The following is a 17,474-nucleotide window of genomic DNA, read 5'->3' as shown; positions in this document are numbered from 1 at the left end:
GGTGTGTGCATCTGCTTAGAACCTGACGTGGCAGTAAGCACTTTTCTACGTCAAAGACGTATATTTTTATAAAAATGAACGTTGGCGTGGATTTGAGTAAATTCCCGTTCTATAAATGAGGCCCCTGGAGACCACTACTAATCAAAGGTGGTTCCCACAAACTCATACAGAATATATTAATAAAAATATAAAATACAAGCAAGTATGAAGTATAATATGTACAAATGAGGGGAGTCCATTCCTGTTTCTGGAGGGCCACCTTCCAGCAGAGTTAAGTTCCAGCCTTAATTAAACACTCCTAAAGCCAGTTAAACTCAAAACCTAACTCTTCAGGTAGGTAGCTAGGAGCAGGATTGGTCACTCCTTATATAAAGTATGCAAGACAGCATGATTAAAGAAATGCTAAAAACTAAAAACTGAACTGGAATCCATCTTTAATGTAAACAGCAGGATGTTGCGTTCTAACAAACATGAGGGGAGAAAAACCATAAATCATAACAATTATAATACCCACAATCTTAAATTAAATGAATCATGAAAGTTCAAATGAAATTTGACGGCCCTGAAAAATGAAATTCCTTAACACACAGAAATGTATAATACTGACTACTTGGCAGCAATCACGAATATCACAAAAGTTTATACCAGCTTACAAAAACAGAAGCTCAATATTGCTTTGGAATGTTACAGCAGTCTGCCATGAGTCTGGTTGATGTCAAGTGAAGGAAAGAGCTATATCTACACGCCTGCATTATAGTCAGACAATGATAACAAAGTACGCACAAAGCAGGTATGGTTTAAGACAAAAAAGGCAACCTCTTGCATGAAGCTGCCTATTTAATTTAACAGTCTACAGTATAAGAGGCATGAATGGGATACTTGGAGAAAGAACAAACTTGGACTTTGCTAGCAATATAGCTGCCGCTTGTTAGAGTGAGAAACATACTACAGTGAGTGCTACATGCCACAATCCCCTAGACTTTTTGCACACTCTACAGGGAGCATCCCACTCCGAACAGCCAGAAATTATGATGGGACAAAAATTCTTGACACAACCATTTTAAAGCCAGAGCAGGTGGAGGTGGGCTGCTTGAGGAATGTAACTGTTTGAAGAGATGTCTGGAAATTACTGCGACAGGACTAGAGGGGTTTAGGACCTGAGGACCAGTTTGTGGTGGTTCTTCAACCAGACCAGATGGTTCATAGGCCATTAAGTTCAGCAAATCCATTGTGATGAGGCGTACTAGAGAGCCCAGTTTTAGCAGGAAAGAGTCTTTCTTCCAGTATGCATTTACGAAAAATCAGTCAGTCCAGTGAAAGGGGATTAATTGCAGTCATAAACAAAGTCATAATTGCTTGGCTCTTTGGGGATTGGGGGAGGAACTTCAGGGATCTGGATGTTCTCCAAGTCCAGGAGGCGGAGCTTCATTTCCATGTTGAGAAGAGTGTCCATGTCTGAGCGAGTGAACTCACTGGTCATCTCCTTCCCCAGCAGTGCATTCAGCCCATCTGTCCACACACAGTACTGAAAAACAGCCAGAAAACATGGCATTAAACCACAGCATGCCCAAAATCCAAATCACACAAAGGAGGTGTGCTACACCACTTTGTAGCTTGCAGTTGCTGGTTGCTCACCTCGTGCTTGTCAGGGGCAATGAAGTTTAGATACTCATCAGATTCGTAGAGGACAGAGAAAGCCAGCTCCAGCACCTCCTAAAGAAAGAAAGAGAATTGACACCGTCTGTCAAATGCTAATGGGGCTGCTGTGTTTGTGTGCCTCCTATTGCTTGACTTGCAGATCCTCTCTGAACATATTACGACAGCAGATGGTCCAATCTGTTGTGTGTGTGTGTGTGTGTGTGTGTGTGTGTGTGTGTGTGTGTGTGTGTGTGTGTGTGTGTGTGTGTGTGTGATTGTATACTGGCTTCTCCTGCCGGGCACCAAGTGAAAGCAGTAGGAAGTGCATCAATGCTTTACCTTAACAAGATACTTCAGTCTCATGGACTCAAATCTACACAGAAAATGCATGTCGTTTTTGGAGTAATTGCATTTGGTAACAGCCCTGTCAAAATTATGGACAAGCCATCGAAGTCACCAATTCAAGTAAGAAGAGGACACTTTGTTCAATTGGCCAACAATCTAATCCTTTCTATGGCACATTTGAAATGTCTATACCTAGATCTTATCAACACTTTTCAGACCCCTTGGCCTGTCTAGAGCAGAAAAAAAAGACTAAACAGCAGTTACTTATAAGCCTACAGTGTTTTTTGCTAGTTTCAGCCTGACGCAGTTATCATTTTCACGTCCTGCGCCACGTTGTTTAAATAGCAAATGCATTTGCGCCCATCTGTGTGCCCATCTGTGCGCCCATGGGCGTGCTGGTCTGAAAACGAGGTGTGTTCATTCGCATTGTTGGCGCGTTTTGAGGCAACTGAAATAGACTGTGCCATTGACCGACAAAAACCTGGTCTAAAGGTCTACTTATTAAACACGCAGGGACGTGCAAAACTGCCAAATATAAAAAATAAAAGGATTACAATGTAAAAGATTATTATTGTACTGTACATAAAGATATGGTGGAGTTCGGCTTGTCCCGTAGATGGTCTGCTCGCACGCTTTAACCTTGCGCACGAGCAGATCCGTTTGCGCTCTGGAGACTCGTTCGGTCTTCCCACTATCAAATTCTGTCATGTAAATAGCTAATCCGCCATGGCATGAGTGCAACTGGCATTTAAAGGGAATGGGAGATGAGACTCTGATTGGTTTATTGCACGTAAAGCCCAAAACACACCCATTACTCATTAAGAGAATAGAGATAACCCTTTTAGACCAGAGTGTGGCTCTAACTCTAATAAAACAAGCTAATTAAGGTCTTCAGGATTATTAGAAACTTCCATGCAGGTTGGAGCTAAACTCTGCAGGAATGTGGTCATCCAGGAGCAGGTCCAGATACTTCTGCACCATGAAAATAATATGTGACCGAAGTGGAATCCTTCAAATTTCTTGGAATGGTTAATAAGACAACGAAAAAAGCACAGAAATGGACGTACTTCTGCGGCAAACATTAAGTTTACCACAGGCATTACTGGTGCAGTGTTTCTGAGCCTTAATCAAATCTGCCCTATCAAGACAATCAGAATTCCGTCTCTTTTCAGCAGTTAGTGAGGGAAGTGTCAAATTCCTATTAAGATAAATGTTGCTTAAAGAAAGTACAAAAAAAACCAACATTGATACACATTGTTATTTTACAGTCAGTGTCTTCAGGACTAAGGGGATCCTTATGGCTGTGCCAGAAGCTTCCAACTATACTTGATATTCTGTCCTCAAGTTTAATCAATTTGGTCAACAGGGAGTCATTTTTTACAGTTGTGGCATAAATTTGACATTGTCTGCTTTGTTCTGTGGGAAGAAGAAAGGGTGACTTTGAAACTGAAGTGAGCTGATGTATCATTACTCACAAAGATACAAGGCATAACTAATGCATCCTTTGTCACCAAGCCACGCACCACTGCATCAAAGGAAAATTTGATCTTTGGATATTCAAGAGAATTTTTGCTCACCTTGTTCTGCTTCAGAGCTCCCTTTTCCTTCATGTGTGGACAGTCTTTACCAGTGACAACAGCTTTGATGTCAGCCACAGGAACTGCCATAGGGAACAAAGAATAATTAATAAGACAGGGTGTGGCCATCTTAATCCCATCTTTATAGAGTGAAGCCACTACACCACAATCAGAACGCAGGCTGTACTCACGCTTGTCCTGTAGGGAATCATGGGGTACCTCTCCCTGAGGGCTCTCCTCCAGATCCCCGTAGTGGAGAACTTTATGATTGGGCGACAATCGACAGTACCAGAACTTGTCTGAAAAGAAGCAGAGCAGTAGGTCAGTCTTCCACAATGTAATGCTAACAAGTTGTCTTTCATTCTAGTACAATGCTTAATATTCTTTGGCTTTTCATTGCAGATTGGGTAGCCGTGACAGGCAATTTTCCCCCCAAATCACTTCCCGAGGCTTCCTGTGCCATGCCAAAAGCAGACAAAAGTGATCACTGCCAGGACTGCTCACATTTAGCCTAGAAGGCCATAGCTGGCACTCAACCCTGCCGCCTGAATCCAAATCCTAATAGCTGGGAATAGCAGTTTGGCAGATTAAAAAACATTGTGGGATGAAAGACCTGCAGGGTGGCACTTTACAGGCTGCATATACACACCCAAAGAGATAAGGAGTGTGCTGGAAACAGCTTGATCTAGGGTGATCTCTTTCTATAGCTTCAGCTTACCAACAAACCAGCTCAATGGGCCGTTTATCCACCACTACAAATGTACAATGAACAACCAATGGATATTGCAGCTAACAGCCATCTGTGAGCCCATTCGGAGATGTCAGAAGAGATATGTGCAGAATGGTTTAGGCATACATGCAGTGCCACGTGCATGATGAAAAGGGGGCTTCCTTTGTACATGGCTTTCCTGAATTTATATTCTAATTGATGACATACAGTACACAAGTCATGAGACAGAGGGAGCGATGTGGATGCGGAAAGAAGTTATTTTTATTTAAGAATGCTGATGAATGCTAGTGCTGTGGTGCCCTTTCCTCAGGCATCATGCATGCACTTAAACCTACATCTGGGACTAAGAAAATAAGATCTCCTTAACCTTAAGATGACACTGCAACCCAATCAACATCTATCAAATGCAAAGATTTACAAACTAGCGTATGGCAATCTGAAGTGAACAAACGCCTACAAAGCAAAAACAACTCATTAAAATCTCTCAGAGTTGAACTCAATCTGCTCCCAATGTAAACCTGTAATTCTGAAGATTAGCTGGCTCAGGATTTTTAACTAGGGTTGGAGCTAGATTCTTAAGGAAGGTGGGCTTCCGGAAGTAGGATTGTTCACTGTCTAAAAGAGGACAAAAATCTAAAATGTTTCAGTAAATTAAAGGCAAAGAAGAATTACATTTTAATATTATTCAGAAAGCTCAGCCTCAGGCAACTTCTGCAATACTTAAGATTCAAGGTGGAAACTGGACAGCTCATTTTGTCCACCATGAGAAGAAAGCTTTGCTATGCGGGAACAATAGGGAATACAAATGTCAATGTAGCACCTGTCACAGTGAAAATCCACAGGTGCGCTATAATCTGTCGTTGAAGAGCAGTCCTTAAACGCTTGCTGAAAAGGTTAGTTGTTCATGGACAAAAGCAATGGTCTGACATTGGGCTATCTTGGGAATTTTGGTGGCTTCCTGTGGTTAGTACCTCACTCCTGTGGGGAACCTCATTCTAAAGATTATATTAGGAAGTAGAACATACCTGAATGTCATGGAGCAAATACATTCAATGTGATTCAAAGTAAATGACAATATAACGAAGGTTACTATAACAATAATAAATTAAATATATTAAGGACCTATCCGTGTCTGTAATGAAAAAACTGATATACAGTATACTGCCACACACCACAAACACGTGGACACGTGCAAAGGTAACTATTCAATGCTATTTCATGTGGTGCATTCACACGGATAAGAATAAGTCACTGAAATATTGGTTACTAGTAGGCATTCCTCCTTTACTGCTGTATCCAATCCTGCATTCTGGACACCTTGGAACTTGGAATTCTCCAACCTTCTACTTGAAAATAAGTTGGGACAGATCGATCAAGCGCCATTCCATTTGGTTATTTTCAGTGGAAGTGAAAATAACCAAATCAAATTTTGAGTCCACGAATGCAAGTTGACTGGAATACTTTGAGGTTGGGGCAAAAAATTTCAACATTCAAATATTCCCACCCTGGATTTTTTTCTATTTAAACTTTGTTCACATGAGCTTCTATGTCTGCACTCTCATAGTCAGTAGTCACCGCTTCATTTTTCTGCGTAAAGCTGAACTCTGCTCAACTTTGTCTCATTAAGGCAAACCACTGGATAAATATCGACTTATCAAATGTGTAATGCATATGTCAGTCAAATTATGAGAGGGTGCCATGTAAGTCATATTAAGTGTCTCAAGCCTTTGGCAGATAATATAATAGTTGATTGTGAACAATTTTTTTTTTTCATTCACATAAATGAGGTTCATAATTGAAGAAAATTATGTCAATAAAACAGGAAAAGTGTGACAATTCTCAAATGAATAGAGAAAGGAAGAAAGGAGAAAGAGAGGCAGGCAAACGAATGCATAGCAAGAGATAGACAAGGTGTCTAGTCTTAGAATGATCTAATCCGGTAGAAGTGTGAAGAGTGTTAAATTATCCAGGCTAACTGATAAAGCCTCCCTCTGAGCTCAGCAGGCAGCCCTCCTCTTCAGCCAGCCCGCGTAAAAAGCGGTATTACATTTGACGATCCTTCAACTCTCCAATCTGTGCCGTAAGCTTTATCACTCCCACCACTCAGCGTTTGTTTGAAATTGGCTCCATACTTCCGCTCTCTCAGCAACGGAAAAGGCTATTTTTCACACTTGCTAAATCATGCTGTCGGTTTAATAATAGCACTCATAATAATAGATTTGTGACCAATGAAGGTGTCTGTAAATTCCTGTAATTCCAAAGTTTCAAAGAAGCAGCCCAGTAGAGGTCCCAAATAAAAGGCAGAATGGAGCAACCCCATTAAGTGAATCAATTCACACACTTAAGATGAGCATAAAAAGCTAGTGCAGCTCTGCTCACTCAGAAATGATACATTAAGACATTTCAGCTGAAAGCACATTCATTTTAGGGGAGATATCATAAATCTTATACTGTGTACTAACCACACACTTTTTTAGGGGAAACTGAAGGCAAAAATGCTGCATTACACCACAGAGACACAGTAAGAAAAATGAGGGCATATTGATATTATTTTAATGCTAAAAACGCATGTATTTTCATTCATTTCTGTGCTGCTTCAGCAAACGGCATCCTTTTAATGGTTCTCCTAAGAGAACCTTGAGGGATTTGTCATGCAATATCCTATGTTTCTCTACTACCACATGCAATCTCTCTCAGGCTTGCCAATTCTTAATGGATAACATACATGAGGTGCAGGATTGTTGCTCAATGAATGTACTGTGTGGGTGGGAAATGCTGAAAACAAAATCAAGCAACAGACCAAATGTAGTGTTGTTCATAGCTGCTGGTTTGGACAGAAACTTGGATTAACAAGAAAGAGGCAGCTTGTGTCGCTTTTAGTTTTGTTGTGTCACTTTGTTGCCTTATGACATGGTGTTTTTCTTACCCTGTCTCCTTCGGCTGCTGATCTTCCTGAAACAGGTGCCCTCACACAGGCGATTGAGGCGTTGCTGTTTGATCAACTCCATGATCTCTGGCTGGATTTTCTCCCTAAGCTCCCTGGAGAAACATCAGACAAATGCAGTTTAAAGTACTGATCCACCACTTTCCTGGCAGTTTACACAAAGAAAGACTCAAAAACATAATTGTGACATACAGACTTGGTCTTTAGACATTTCTTTGTACCACAAGTCAGGAAGAGCCAGGCAAACTTCCTTTTATCTTGTGGTTTTGCTAATACTACTGCCAAATTTACTGCGTTTAGATCGAAAGCTGAGAATTTGCAATATTAATTGGCCATTTAAAGACTTCTCTAATGTAATTTAAGCAACGCCCTGAGCATTAGCTAAGTAATTTATGAGAAAATAACATTTTGATCACATTCTGTGGTAATGAGTTGGCTTATCTGGTTTTGATTCTAAATTTTATCCTTTTTATGTTTAATTTTGTTAGGGATTAAAAAGTAACCATCCTCAATATCATGTAAAGTGGGCTCTCTTTTTTTAATGAATAGTAATTTATCAATTATTTAATTTAGCTACAATAACCTAGTTAATACCATAGGAACCATGTTTACTACTGTAAAAATAATAATAAAAACAAAATTAATTAAAAATGCTTGTGAATACTGGAAAAAAAAAAAAGCTAATGGAAAAATCAGTGGTCAAAAATGTGGGAACCTTGTGTATACTGTCAAAAGCCAAGCTGACAAACTGATATTTCTGTTATAGCGAACAGACTGAACCATGTTATATTTTTCACATTTATAGAACATGAAATCATGAGTGATATTACCAGCATTTCAGTTCAAACAAGCTCTGAAAGTTCAACACGGACATTTCCATTTCACTGTTATATTGCATGTTGATGTACGCACAAAAAACCAATGTTCTCTGCGATTGTACATTCCAGCTCAAATGACACTACTGTAATGCAGTGGGTAATTTATTTAATGGAGTCTCCTCTTAGTTTAATTAGTTATGAACCATTTAAAGGCTTGTTTTCAATCCCAATGAGTGGGACACAGGTGCAGTACACATGGACCAAAACTGTGTGAGTCTGATTGTGGGAAATGAGTGCTTCAGATAATTAAAGAGTTTCCAGTGACTCACAGGATGGGCCGGGATTGGAAATCCTCCTGGTTCATCCTTTCGGACTGGCGCAATTTGAGGATCTCAGTATAGCTCAGATTTTGCAGACGACTTTTAAACTGATCCAGAGAGTTAGGCTTGATCGTGAGAGCACGAGTGATCTGTTCCTTCACCACCTGCATCACCTATAGCACACAAACACAGATTTCATCATTAGGATCATTTTATGCATTCAGGCAGACAAACTTCTCATTCTTAAATCTTGCTTTTACTTTAGTACAGCTTTTGAATTAAACAAAGACAAAAGATCAGACCGTTGATTGAAACTTGAAACTAATGATGATAATGACAGCACAAGGTCAGTATAACTGACATAAAAGGACAACTTCTATTATGATCATGATCTTAAAAACCTAATGCTTACATGCCTGAAATTTGTTTTGTAGACAGACTGGTGGTGTACATGCTAAGTGTCTACATACATTCCCAGACAAAAGGTTTCTGAATAAACAAGGAAAAAAAATATATAAATAAATATTCTATCCCCAAACTCTAACCCTAAACCTATCCATCACAGAAAACTTTCTTCCTTTTTAGGTTTTCAAAAAACCTAATCACTTAGTAAGGTTTTTTTAGCTGTTTTCGGATTTCGTATATTGTCATCTTTGTGGGACAATCTAGGGTATACCTGAACTGCGCACACACACACACACACACACACACACACACACACACACACACACACACACACACGGATAATTCTATACATTTATGTTATTAGCAACTTCTTACTAAATATATTGTGCAAAATCAAATTACTGGCAAATACCTGGACAGGCATTCACAAACTTATTAAGCTCCAGGCATGGAAGACAGGTAAAGCTGGGTGTCGTCAGCATAGTAGTGTAAATTAATATCGTACTTCCTAAAAATATGTCCAAGGGGCAGTAAATAAAAAATAAAAAGCGGGCCCAAGACTGAGCCTTGTGGAACACCAGTGATAACAGTTTCAAGGCTTTGTTCTCACAGGTATTGGTTCCACCATTGAAGAGCACGTATTAAGAAGTTGCTCGGAAGAAACTCTTCATGTGGAGATAAGTGGAGGCCAGCCAAGCACAGTCATGAAAGCCATCTTGGAGATTACGGTTTGATGAAGAATCAAATACAAATAAACAGAAGCAATAGCCAGCAATGGACTATGACAAGAATTCACCCATATGCAGCACAAGAAGACAACTTTCCTTTATCCTCAGATACAGAAACGGCCAGCTGCAATAAAGCCACGGCTTTTCTGGTAATGCTTGAATAATGCACATCCCGAAATCACAAACAGAGGGTTGGTGTACGCACCGAGCCTTGGGCTACAGATCATATGCTGTGATTAGCTAGGGAGCACAGCAACGCATGAGTTGGGAAGCTGGAAACGAGTCCAGTAGCTATTTTCGCATGCATCCCCTCCCAGTCACCCAGAGAAGCAGGTGCTGCTGGCTCGCACAGCAGGATTAGATGAGGTTTAATTAGTGATAAGATTGGGCCAAGGTCAAGGCCCCCTCCCAAATCACTAGGCTGATATGTCCGTGCTTGAAGAATGAGCGGAGTGATTGCTGGAGGAATAAACCGATACGGCTCTATTCAAACTGCACAGGAAGGTTTAAAGGGGAGGGGGTTTTGACAGCTGCAGGTGGGGGACGAAGAAGCGAACATCTCCACTTGAAACAATCCCTTATGCCGGGGGAAGCAATTTTCTGAGCACATTTGCAGATTTTTCACGGTTCAAAAATTAATCCAAAGCTCTCTCTCTTCCTTTTATCAGCCTCTTTAAATCAAGTCGTGATGGCTGAAATAGAAGCAGACCTTTTATTTGAGGACGAGGTGATATGGGGGGGAACAGTGGAATTTCAGCTGCTGATGTGGTGGGTGGTGATATTTATGAATAAAGCGGAAATGGACCAATTTTTTTTTTTTAGACAAACGCACGCAAGTGTGTCACAGCCTCAGCAGGAAGTGTGTGAGTCTTCATCTGCCCTGCCATGCTTATTGTCTTTCTCTCGCCTCTCCTCTCTCGAGCATCTAAATGCACAGAACACACTCGCCCACTGTGTGTCAGCCTGCAGATAATACAGAGTGACATACAGAAGAATGAATGTGTGTGTATTTGTGCGCTTGTGTGTTCAAAAATTGAAAGCACTCTTCAGACCAAGGCTGTTATTCTGCATTGGACTATATATTTTGATTTATATTGATACATCAGAGCTATTATTATAAATCTCTAATGCGCCTGCATTATTTAATATATTTGAATGTCAAAGCTATAATGGCATTGAAGAAATCTATTGCTTCCCTTAGGCACAACAAATGAGGGATTAATCTTAATATTAAAGTGTTTCTGAATCATCTTTGGAAAGTGAGTGGGTTTGTGGGATCATGCCAGCGCCATTAAAGGCCATGAAGAGAGTTGTGCAATGACACAAAGTAATATGATATATAATATAAAATACAATAATATTATAAAACACAACAAGCTTTCGTATTCTGCCGTCTTGGATTATACTGAGGAAACAGAAGTAAGCAAATCCAGATTTTAGGGCCCTTACAGACAAGTGCTGTAAAATATATTTGTATTCCTTCATACATTTTTATATCTGATAAACTGGCAGCTGGACAACTGAAAAAAGATAACAAATGGGTTTTCTGGATGATTAAAGTTTAAAACAAATTTGTTCTTTGGGGTCCAAACCAATTCCAAATACACAGCTATGACACACAAGCCAAATGCTAATGAGAAACAGATAAACAAACCAAATGCAGTTAACTAGGCTATCATATGCATCAGTAAGACAAAAAATAGTGATACATGTGCATTAGGTTTTCCTGTCTTATCCTGTCAGATCATAAGCAGTGCACAACAGCCACCTACAGAAACACACACACAAAACTGAGAAACCAATCCATTATGAAAGTGGTGTTTGTTAAAGGTAAAACTCTTTTAACTTTACACTCCGTCTGTCTGGCCTATAAACAAACCGACAATTTAAAATGCAAAACCCACCATGACATAGGACAGTGTTATTCCATATGACCATTGAAAAGCACATTACCTCCAGTAGCATTTAGTGGTCCACTCATTGGTTTACCAGCACCTTTTTTTGCAACTGTTTGCATACTTCCCTCATTCAGACAGCCAATCAAAGCACTTCTGTGCCTCCAATCAGGGCAGGCAAGATTTATCGCTCCCGTCCAATTTTAATTACAACTTTGCGCAGCTATCCATCATAAATTCATAGGTATGCCTCTGTGTTTTACATACCAGCACATTATTAATAGTCATTTTTTTCCTACCTGTAATTATTGCAAGGGCCGTAATTCAGTTACATCAGAAGACTTTTTTTTATTGATTTAGGAAGATAAATCACATATAATGTTATGAGCAGCTTTGCTGTAAACAAAGCCTAGCAGAGGATTATCTTTATTCATGATCCTGACATTTTGTATGACTAATATACACAGGAAATGGCATATTAAAACATTCTGCATGTGAAGCTGAAGTGAACATCGGTGACCGCCACAGGATTGTCTTAGTAAAATTTTAGGACTATGTCCTAACCAGACGTGATGCGGTAAAATTTCAGCGACAAGCAATTTGTCTGTCCACACCAGACATGACATGACTACAAAATCCATCAAAAATCACAGCCAATCAGAAGAGCATGTGGGAGGGCTCTGACTGCAATCTCAATTAAATGAATAAGTAGCCTACATAATCTAATCGATACATTTTAAACCACTTTAACATGATTAAAATACATATTGAGAGACTGATACAATCTTTGTCATGGTCATTGAGTTCACAGTTATAACATTAATTTATTTTCAAGATCTGAGGTAAATTATCCATTGCTGCTTTCAGTATGACTATAAAGGTCATGCAAAATGATATTCAAACTCACACAGACCCTTTTAACTTTAAATAAAGTACATACTCAGTACCTGAGATATTCATTGTCATAGTTTGTATGTTGTTGTTCCAGGCGCAATGTTACAGAAATATAAACTGTTTCTAAAATAGAATCCTCTGATGACAGGGTCGAAGCTGGTTAGGACTAAAACTGATTAACATGGCAAAGATACCTTTCTTCTAATGTCACAGTATCGCGTCACATTTGGTTAGGACACGGTGTTAGGATTAAACCCAAAACCTTTCAATTGGCGCAGTTCTCCAAAGACAATGCTGCTTAATTAGCTCAGGAAGTCACATCAAAAGAAGACAACTGAAACCATTCATAATTATCATTTACAACTTGTCAATCATTCAAATAGTGTTTAATAAACTTGGTAATAAACTTCAAATCTGAACTGGAAAGGAACAAAAAACAAATTTGCAGTACAGGCTGGGAAGCATATCTTGCACTCATCCCTCTTCGCATTCATTTTGCTTCTTATGGACCGTGGACCCAATGGGGTAATCAGGCATGAAAAAGCAACGGGACATTTATCCATTCCACAATTGGCATGCTAATTATGCGGTTTCCTCCCCCATAATGATTTTTATAACAGTTAATAATGATTCAAATCAAAGAAATGGGCATTGCTTCAAAGAAAATAAATAGATATCATTAACGGAAAAATAATTTGCCAGAAACACTGACCGCAAAGACCATGTGATGAATTTAGATGCAGTACAGTCTGAAGTCATTTTTTCATAAATGTTGGGGGTAAGTCTATGAATAACAAGTGGAGTAGACAAGTATAAAACACCTGTGCATGCATATGCATGCCAAGAGAGAGACCTGCAGTCTTGCATGCAACGGGATGCTATGGGTAGGCTCTGCCACTCTCTTCCATAAATCTCAGACCTGGCCAGGGTTACTTTGGAGAACCTGGTGTGTTAGTTGTGCAGAAGATGACATCTGTCAGGCTCCTTTGAGTGCTCCCTGACTGAAACGGATTATCTCAGGGTGCCTTTTTTAAATAGTAATACAGTCTCACAGAATAGTCAATGTTTTAGGGTGTATCATAAGTATGTAGCCTCCAATAGTTGTTGCAGTATTGAGGATGACCACACAGAGAAAGACACTTGAACAAACATATAAATGGTCAAGTGCAGATGTTAACAGACATAGGCCAGTAAGTGCTGTGCGTGTAAACCTCAGTCCCCTGGCTTCAAGAGGCACGTTAGCGGTTGCGGTCTTTAGCGTCCTTGTTAGCACGCCCACCTCCCACGCCGGAGACCCCAGTTTGAATCCCGCTCAGAGCGGCACGAGTAGGACCGTTTACATTTGGTGCCATGACCCAGATGGAAGTGAGGTTTAGGGGGGTCATTGTAACGAGTGTATAGGCCAGAAAGAGCTGTGCATGTAAACCTCACTCCCCTTGCCTCTTAGCGCTCGCCTCCAATGCCGGAGACCCCGGTTCGTATCCTACGTGGAGCAGGTCTAAAGAGGACACAGTCTAAACACGCAAGTGCTCTCTGACAAGGAAACATTTCATAACACAAGATTTTGAAAAAGCCCCCCAAAAATGTTGTACTCTAGCAGGTGGCACTCAACTCTCTCAGGATCCAACCACACATCCACTCCTCTGACAGGAGCAACTCTTTCTCCAAGGGCCAAAAGCATGCAATGCATTAAAGGTCACTTAAGGTCCCAGGAGACTCAGCTCATAGCGTAAAGTAGCACTGCGTTTGTGTGCGAGTATGAAAAGGACAAAACGTGAAGTGAAAAGTGAAAAGAAAGAAATGGTGGAAGCAAGAAAGGAAAGGAAAGGAGAAAAGAAGAAGGAAATTAAGAAAGAAAAGTATGAAATAAAGGGAAAATGAGAAAGGAAGGACAGACAGGAAGGAAGACATGAAGAAGGAAAGGACGGAAGAGAGGAAGAAGGAGAACAAAAGAGACAAGGGAAAAATGGAAGAAAGATGGAAGAAAGGAAAAGTGAAGAAATAAAGAAGAAGAGATAGAAAGGAAGGAACAAAGGAAAGAGTGAAGAAAGAAAAGAAGAAACAAAGAAAAAAAAATGCTCTGCAAGGGGAAGTAGGGAATTGTGGACTTGGGTGCGGATGCTGAGCACGACCAAACAACACCTCGAGACATCATTCACTTTATGAGATCTTGCAGATTTATGCTCTGAAAAAAATCCTGCCTGCGATATTACCATAATCAATCAACATTAGGGGCTAACTGACAGCCCATCACAGAATTCAGAAGTGTTGGGAGATTTTTAGTCTTTTTGATCACAAAACGTAAATCCTGTGAACATTGAACTAACAAAGAATTCACAAAGGACAAGGCTGTATACAAAAGGGATTAACCTCAATAAAAGCCTTCCCTGTAAACAGAGTAACAAAAAATGTGCTGATCTTACAACACGCCTATGTACACGTGGGATACATGCACAAATAATTCAAACTTAATGAACAGCCACACAGCAGAGGTCAATGTTTTACAGATAAAGGAGTGATGGAGAAACAACACATTAAAGCGCTCATTCATAACAAGTACCCCAAGGAGGGGATGGGCAACGGAGGAGCGCACTGGTTGGAGCGTTCGCTGGATCGCTTCCTCGTTAATCGCTAGCTGAAATCTGCCTCTAACCTGATTACTACAAGCAGCTTCACACAAAGCCATCTCCATCTGTGCGCCTGCTTTATCTCTCGTTTCCCGTCAGCATCCAGACAAAATTGCAAATGACCCTTCATCCTTTTCATTCAGTCTACACCCGTTTTCCTCCAAGCACCTGACGCGATCTCTTAAGCAGTACTCACATGCCATTGTCACCTCCATGTTTGGGAGCGCGGATCCACGCTGGTCCAACCCAGTGTAGCAGAGACGAACCCTGACCAGGTGCAGGGACGAAAGGACCGCCAGAAGGAAAATAAACAGTGGTGGCAGATGGTTCCTGGGCTGTTTGTGTGTGTGTGCGCTGCTAATGAAAACGGACCATGCTTTAGCCAAAGGTTGATTTCTTCTGCCCATCAACACTCTGAAGTCTGAAAGCATCTCCAAGCAGCTCAGTTTATGTCCATTTCAGCGCTTAAGCCTGATTGGCCAGACGCCATGGCTGCTTCAGCCAATGGAGTTCCGGCAATAAGGATCACGTGGTTTGTATACAAGGGAGAGGGAGAGATTGGAAGGGGGAGGGGTGGGGGTTGTGCTATAGCTTAAACAGAGTCACTACATCACTACTACTGTGCTTGGATGCACCGAAGTGGCCATTTTAAAGTCAGGTGTCATAGCTGCCTTCATCAGAGCTGATTGGGTGGAGAAGACAGCTGTTTATGAACCAAAACACACACGCACACAATAGCTGTTCTATGTTATTGTGAAGCGGGAGAGGGAGTAATTAGAATGTGGTTGCCATGGAAACAGGCAAACCATTGCCCGTCAGTTTTTTTTAGCCCCCAAAGCATCGCTGAGAGCAGACCTGCCTCCTGCTTCTCGTCTCCACACCTCTTTCTCTCTCACACACACACACACACAGATGGACAGACAATATTTACAGGATGTGACAGGCCAATCATGAAGAGAGAGTGGGGGAGGAGAAAAATAGCATGTGCGTTTAAAAATTAGATGGTTGTGTGTCTGTGAGAAGAGGCAGAGGATGGTGAGGTGCAGTCATCCGAAAATGGTGGAGGTCCATCAATGCTGTATAGTGACAGTGAAGCCTCATAATCATTTTAACGCATGTCTGACTGGACCCACCAAGACAAAAGCACAAAATGGAGGACATAATAAATAAAATCAGCTCACATGCCAAAAAAAGCCACAGAAACATCCACACATTCAGGGACGCCAGAACTTACATATAGCCCAACATTTAGCTTGCATTAAAAGCACATAAAGTATGCTATAAAGTATGGCCTGAAGACAGTTGCATACATACATGATATTAAATTGTATTATCCTTGTATTATTATTTCATTATTATTATTATTTGTATTATTAATTCACTATTTCACATATACACACACACACCCACACACTATATTGCCAAAAGTATTGGGAAACGCCTCCAAATCATTGAATTCAGGTGTTCCAATCACTTCCATGGCCACAGTTGTATAAAATCAAGCACCTAGGCATGCAGACAGCTTCTACAAACATTTGTGAAAGAATGGGTTGCTCTCAGGAGCTCAGTGAATTCAAGCGTGGTACGGAGATAGGTTGCCACCTGTGCAATAAGTCCTCACGTGAAATTTCCTCACTACTAAATATTCCACGGTCAACTGTTAGTGGTACTATAACAAAGATGGAAGCAATTGAGAACAACAGCAACTCAGCCATGAAGTGGTAGGCCATGTAAAAATCACAGAGCTGGGTCAGCGCATGCTGAGGCGCACAGTGCGTAGAAGTCGCCAAACTTTCAGCAGAGTCAATAGCTCCAAACCTCCAAACTTTGTGTGGCCTTCAGATTAGCTCAAGAACAGTGCATAGAAAGCTTCATGGAATGGGTTTCCATGGCCGAACAGCTGCATCCAAGCCTTACATCACCAAGTGCAATGCAAAGCGTTGGATGCAGCGGTGTAAAGTACACCACCACTGGACTCTAGAGCAGTGGAGACGTGTTATGTGGAGTGACGAATCACGCTTCTCTGTCAGGCAATCCGATGGATGAGTCTGGGTTTGGCGGTTGCCAAGAGAATTGTACTTGCCTGACTGCATTGTGCCAACTTGTACAGTTTGGTGGAGGGGGGGAAATGGTGTGGGGTTATTTTTCAGGGGTTGGGCTTGGCCACTTAGTGCCAGTTAGTTCAGCATACCAAGACATTTTTCTTGCTCCCAACTTTGTGGGAACAGTTTGGGAATGGCCCCTTCCTGTTCCAACATGACTGTGCACCAGTGCACAAAGCAAGGTCCATAAAGACATGGATGAGCGAGTTTGGTGTAGAAGAACTAGACTGGCCCGCACAGAGTCCTGACCTCAATCCGATAGAACACCTTTGGGATCAATTAGAGCGGAGACTGCGAGCCAGGCCTTCTTGTCCAAAATCAGTGCCTGACCTCACAAATGCACTTCTAGAAGAATGGTAAAAAATTCCCATAAATTCCCAAGTTCATGTGCATGTAAAGGCAGATGTCCCAAAGTTTATATAAACTTTATATACGTATATTTTATAAATGT

The 17,474-nt window shown here is 40.9% G+C and overlaps 1 protein-coding gene across 9 annotated transcripts in view; it reads right to left on the bottom strand.

Moving 5' to 3' along the window:
* Positions 1 to 417: 417 nt before the first annotated feature.
* Positions 418 to 17,474, bottom strand: part of elmo1 (engulfment and cell motility 1 (ced-12 homolog, C. elegans)) — an 89,967-nt gene continuing 72,910 nt past the window's right edge. For 8 of the 9 annotated variants that reach the window (XM_079880146.1, XM_079880142.1, XM_079880144.1 and 5 more), the window contains 6 exons: positions 8,382 to 8,545; positions 7,217 to 7,329; positions 3,752 to 3,859; positions 3,561 to 3,643; positions 1,636 to 1,713; positions 418 to 1,525 (listed from right to left, as the gene is read on the bottom strand). In XM_079880146.1, coding sequence (XP_079736272.1) covers positions 1,325 to 1,525; positions 1,636 to 1,713; positions 3,561 to 3,643; positions 3,752 to 3,859; positions 7,217 to 7,329; positions 8,382 to 8,545 — 747 coding nt within the window. In that variant the 3' untranslated portion in view covers positions 418 to 1,324. Of the gene's footprint in view, positions 1,526 to 1,635; positions 1,714 to 3,560; positions 3,644 to 3,751; positions 3,860 to 7,216; positions 7,330 to 8,381; positions 8,546 to 15,117; positions 15,436 to 17,474 lie in introns of those variants that run through there. The other variant, XM_079880149.1, reaches the window with a different exon arrangement.

Source organism: Squalius cephalus (assembly GCF_949319135.1).
Source record: "Squalius cephalus genome assembly, chromosome: 8".
NCBI lineage: Eukaryota > Metazoa > Chordata > Actinopteri > Cypriniformes > Leuciscidae > Squalius > Squalius cephalus.
The sequence above is the reverse complement of the archived record's forward strand: the minus strand, read 5'-3'. Positions and strand labels throughout refer to the sequence as shown.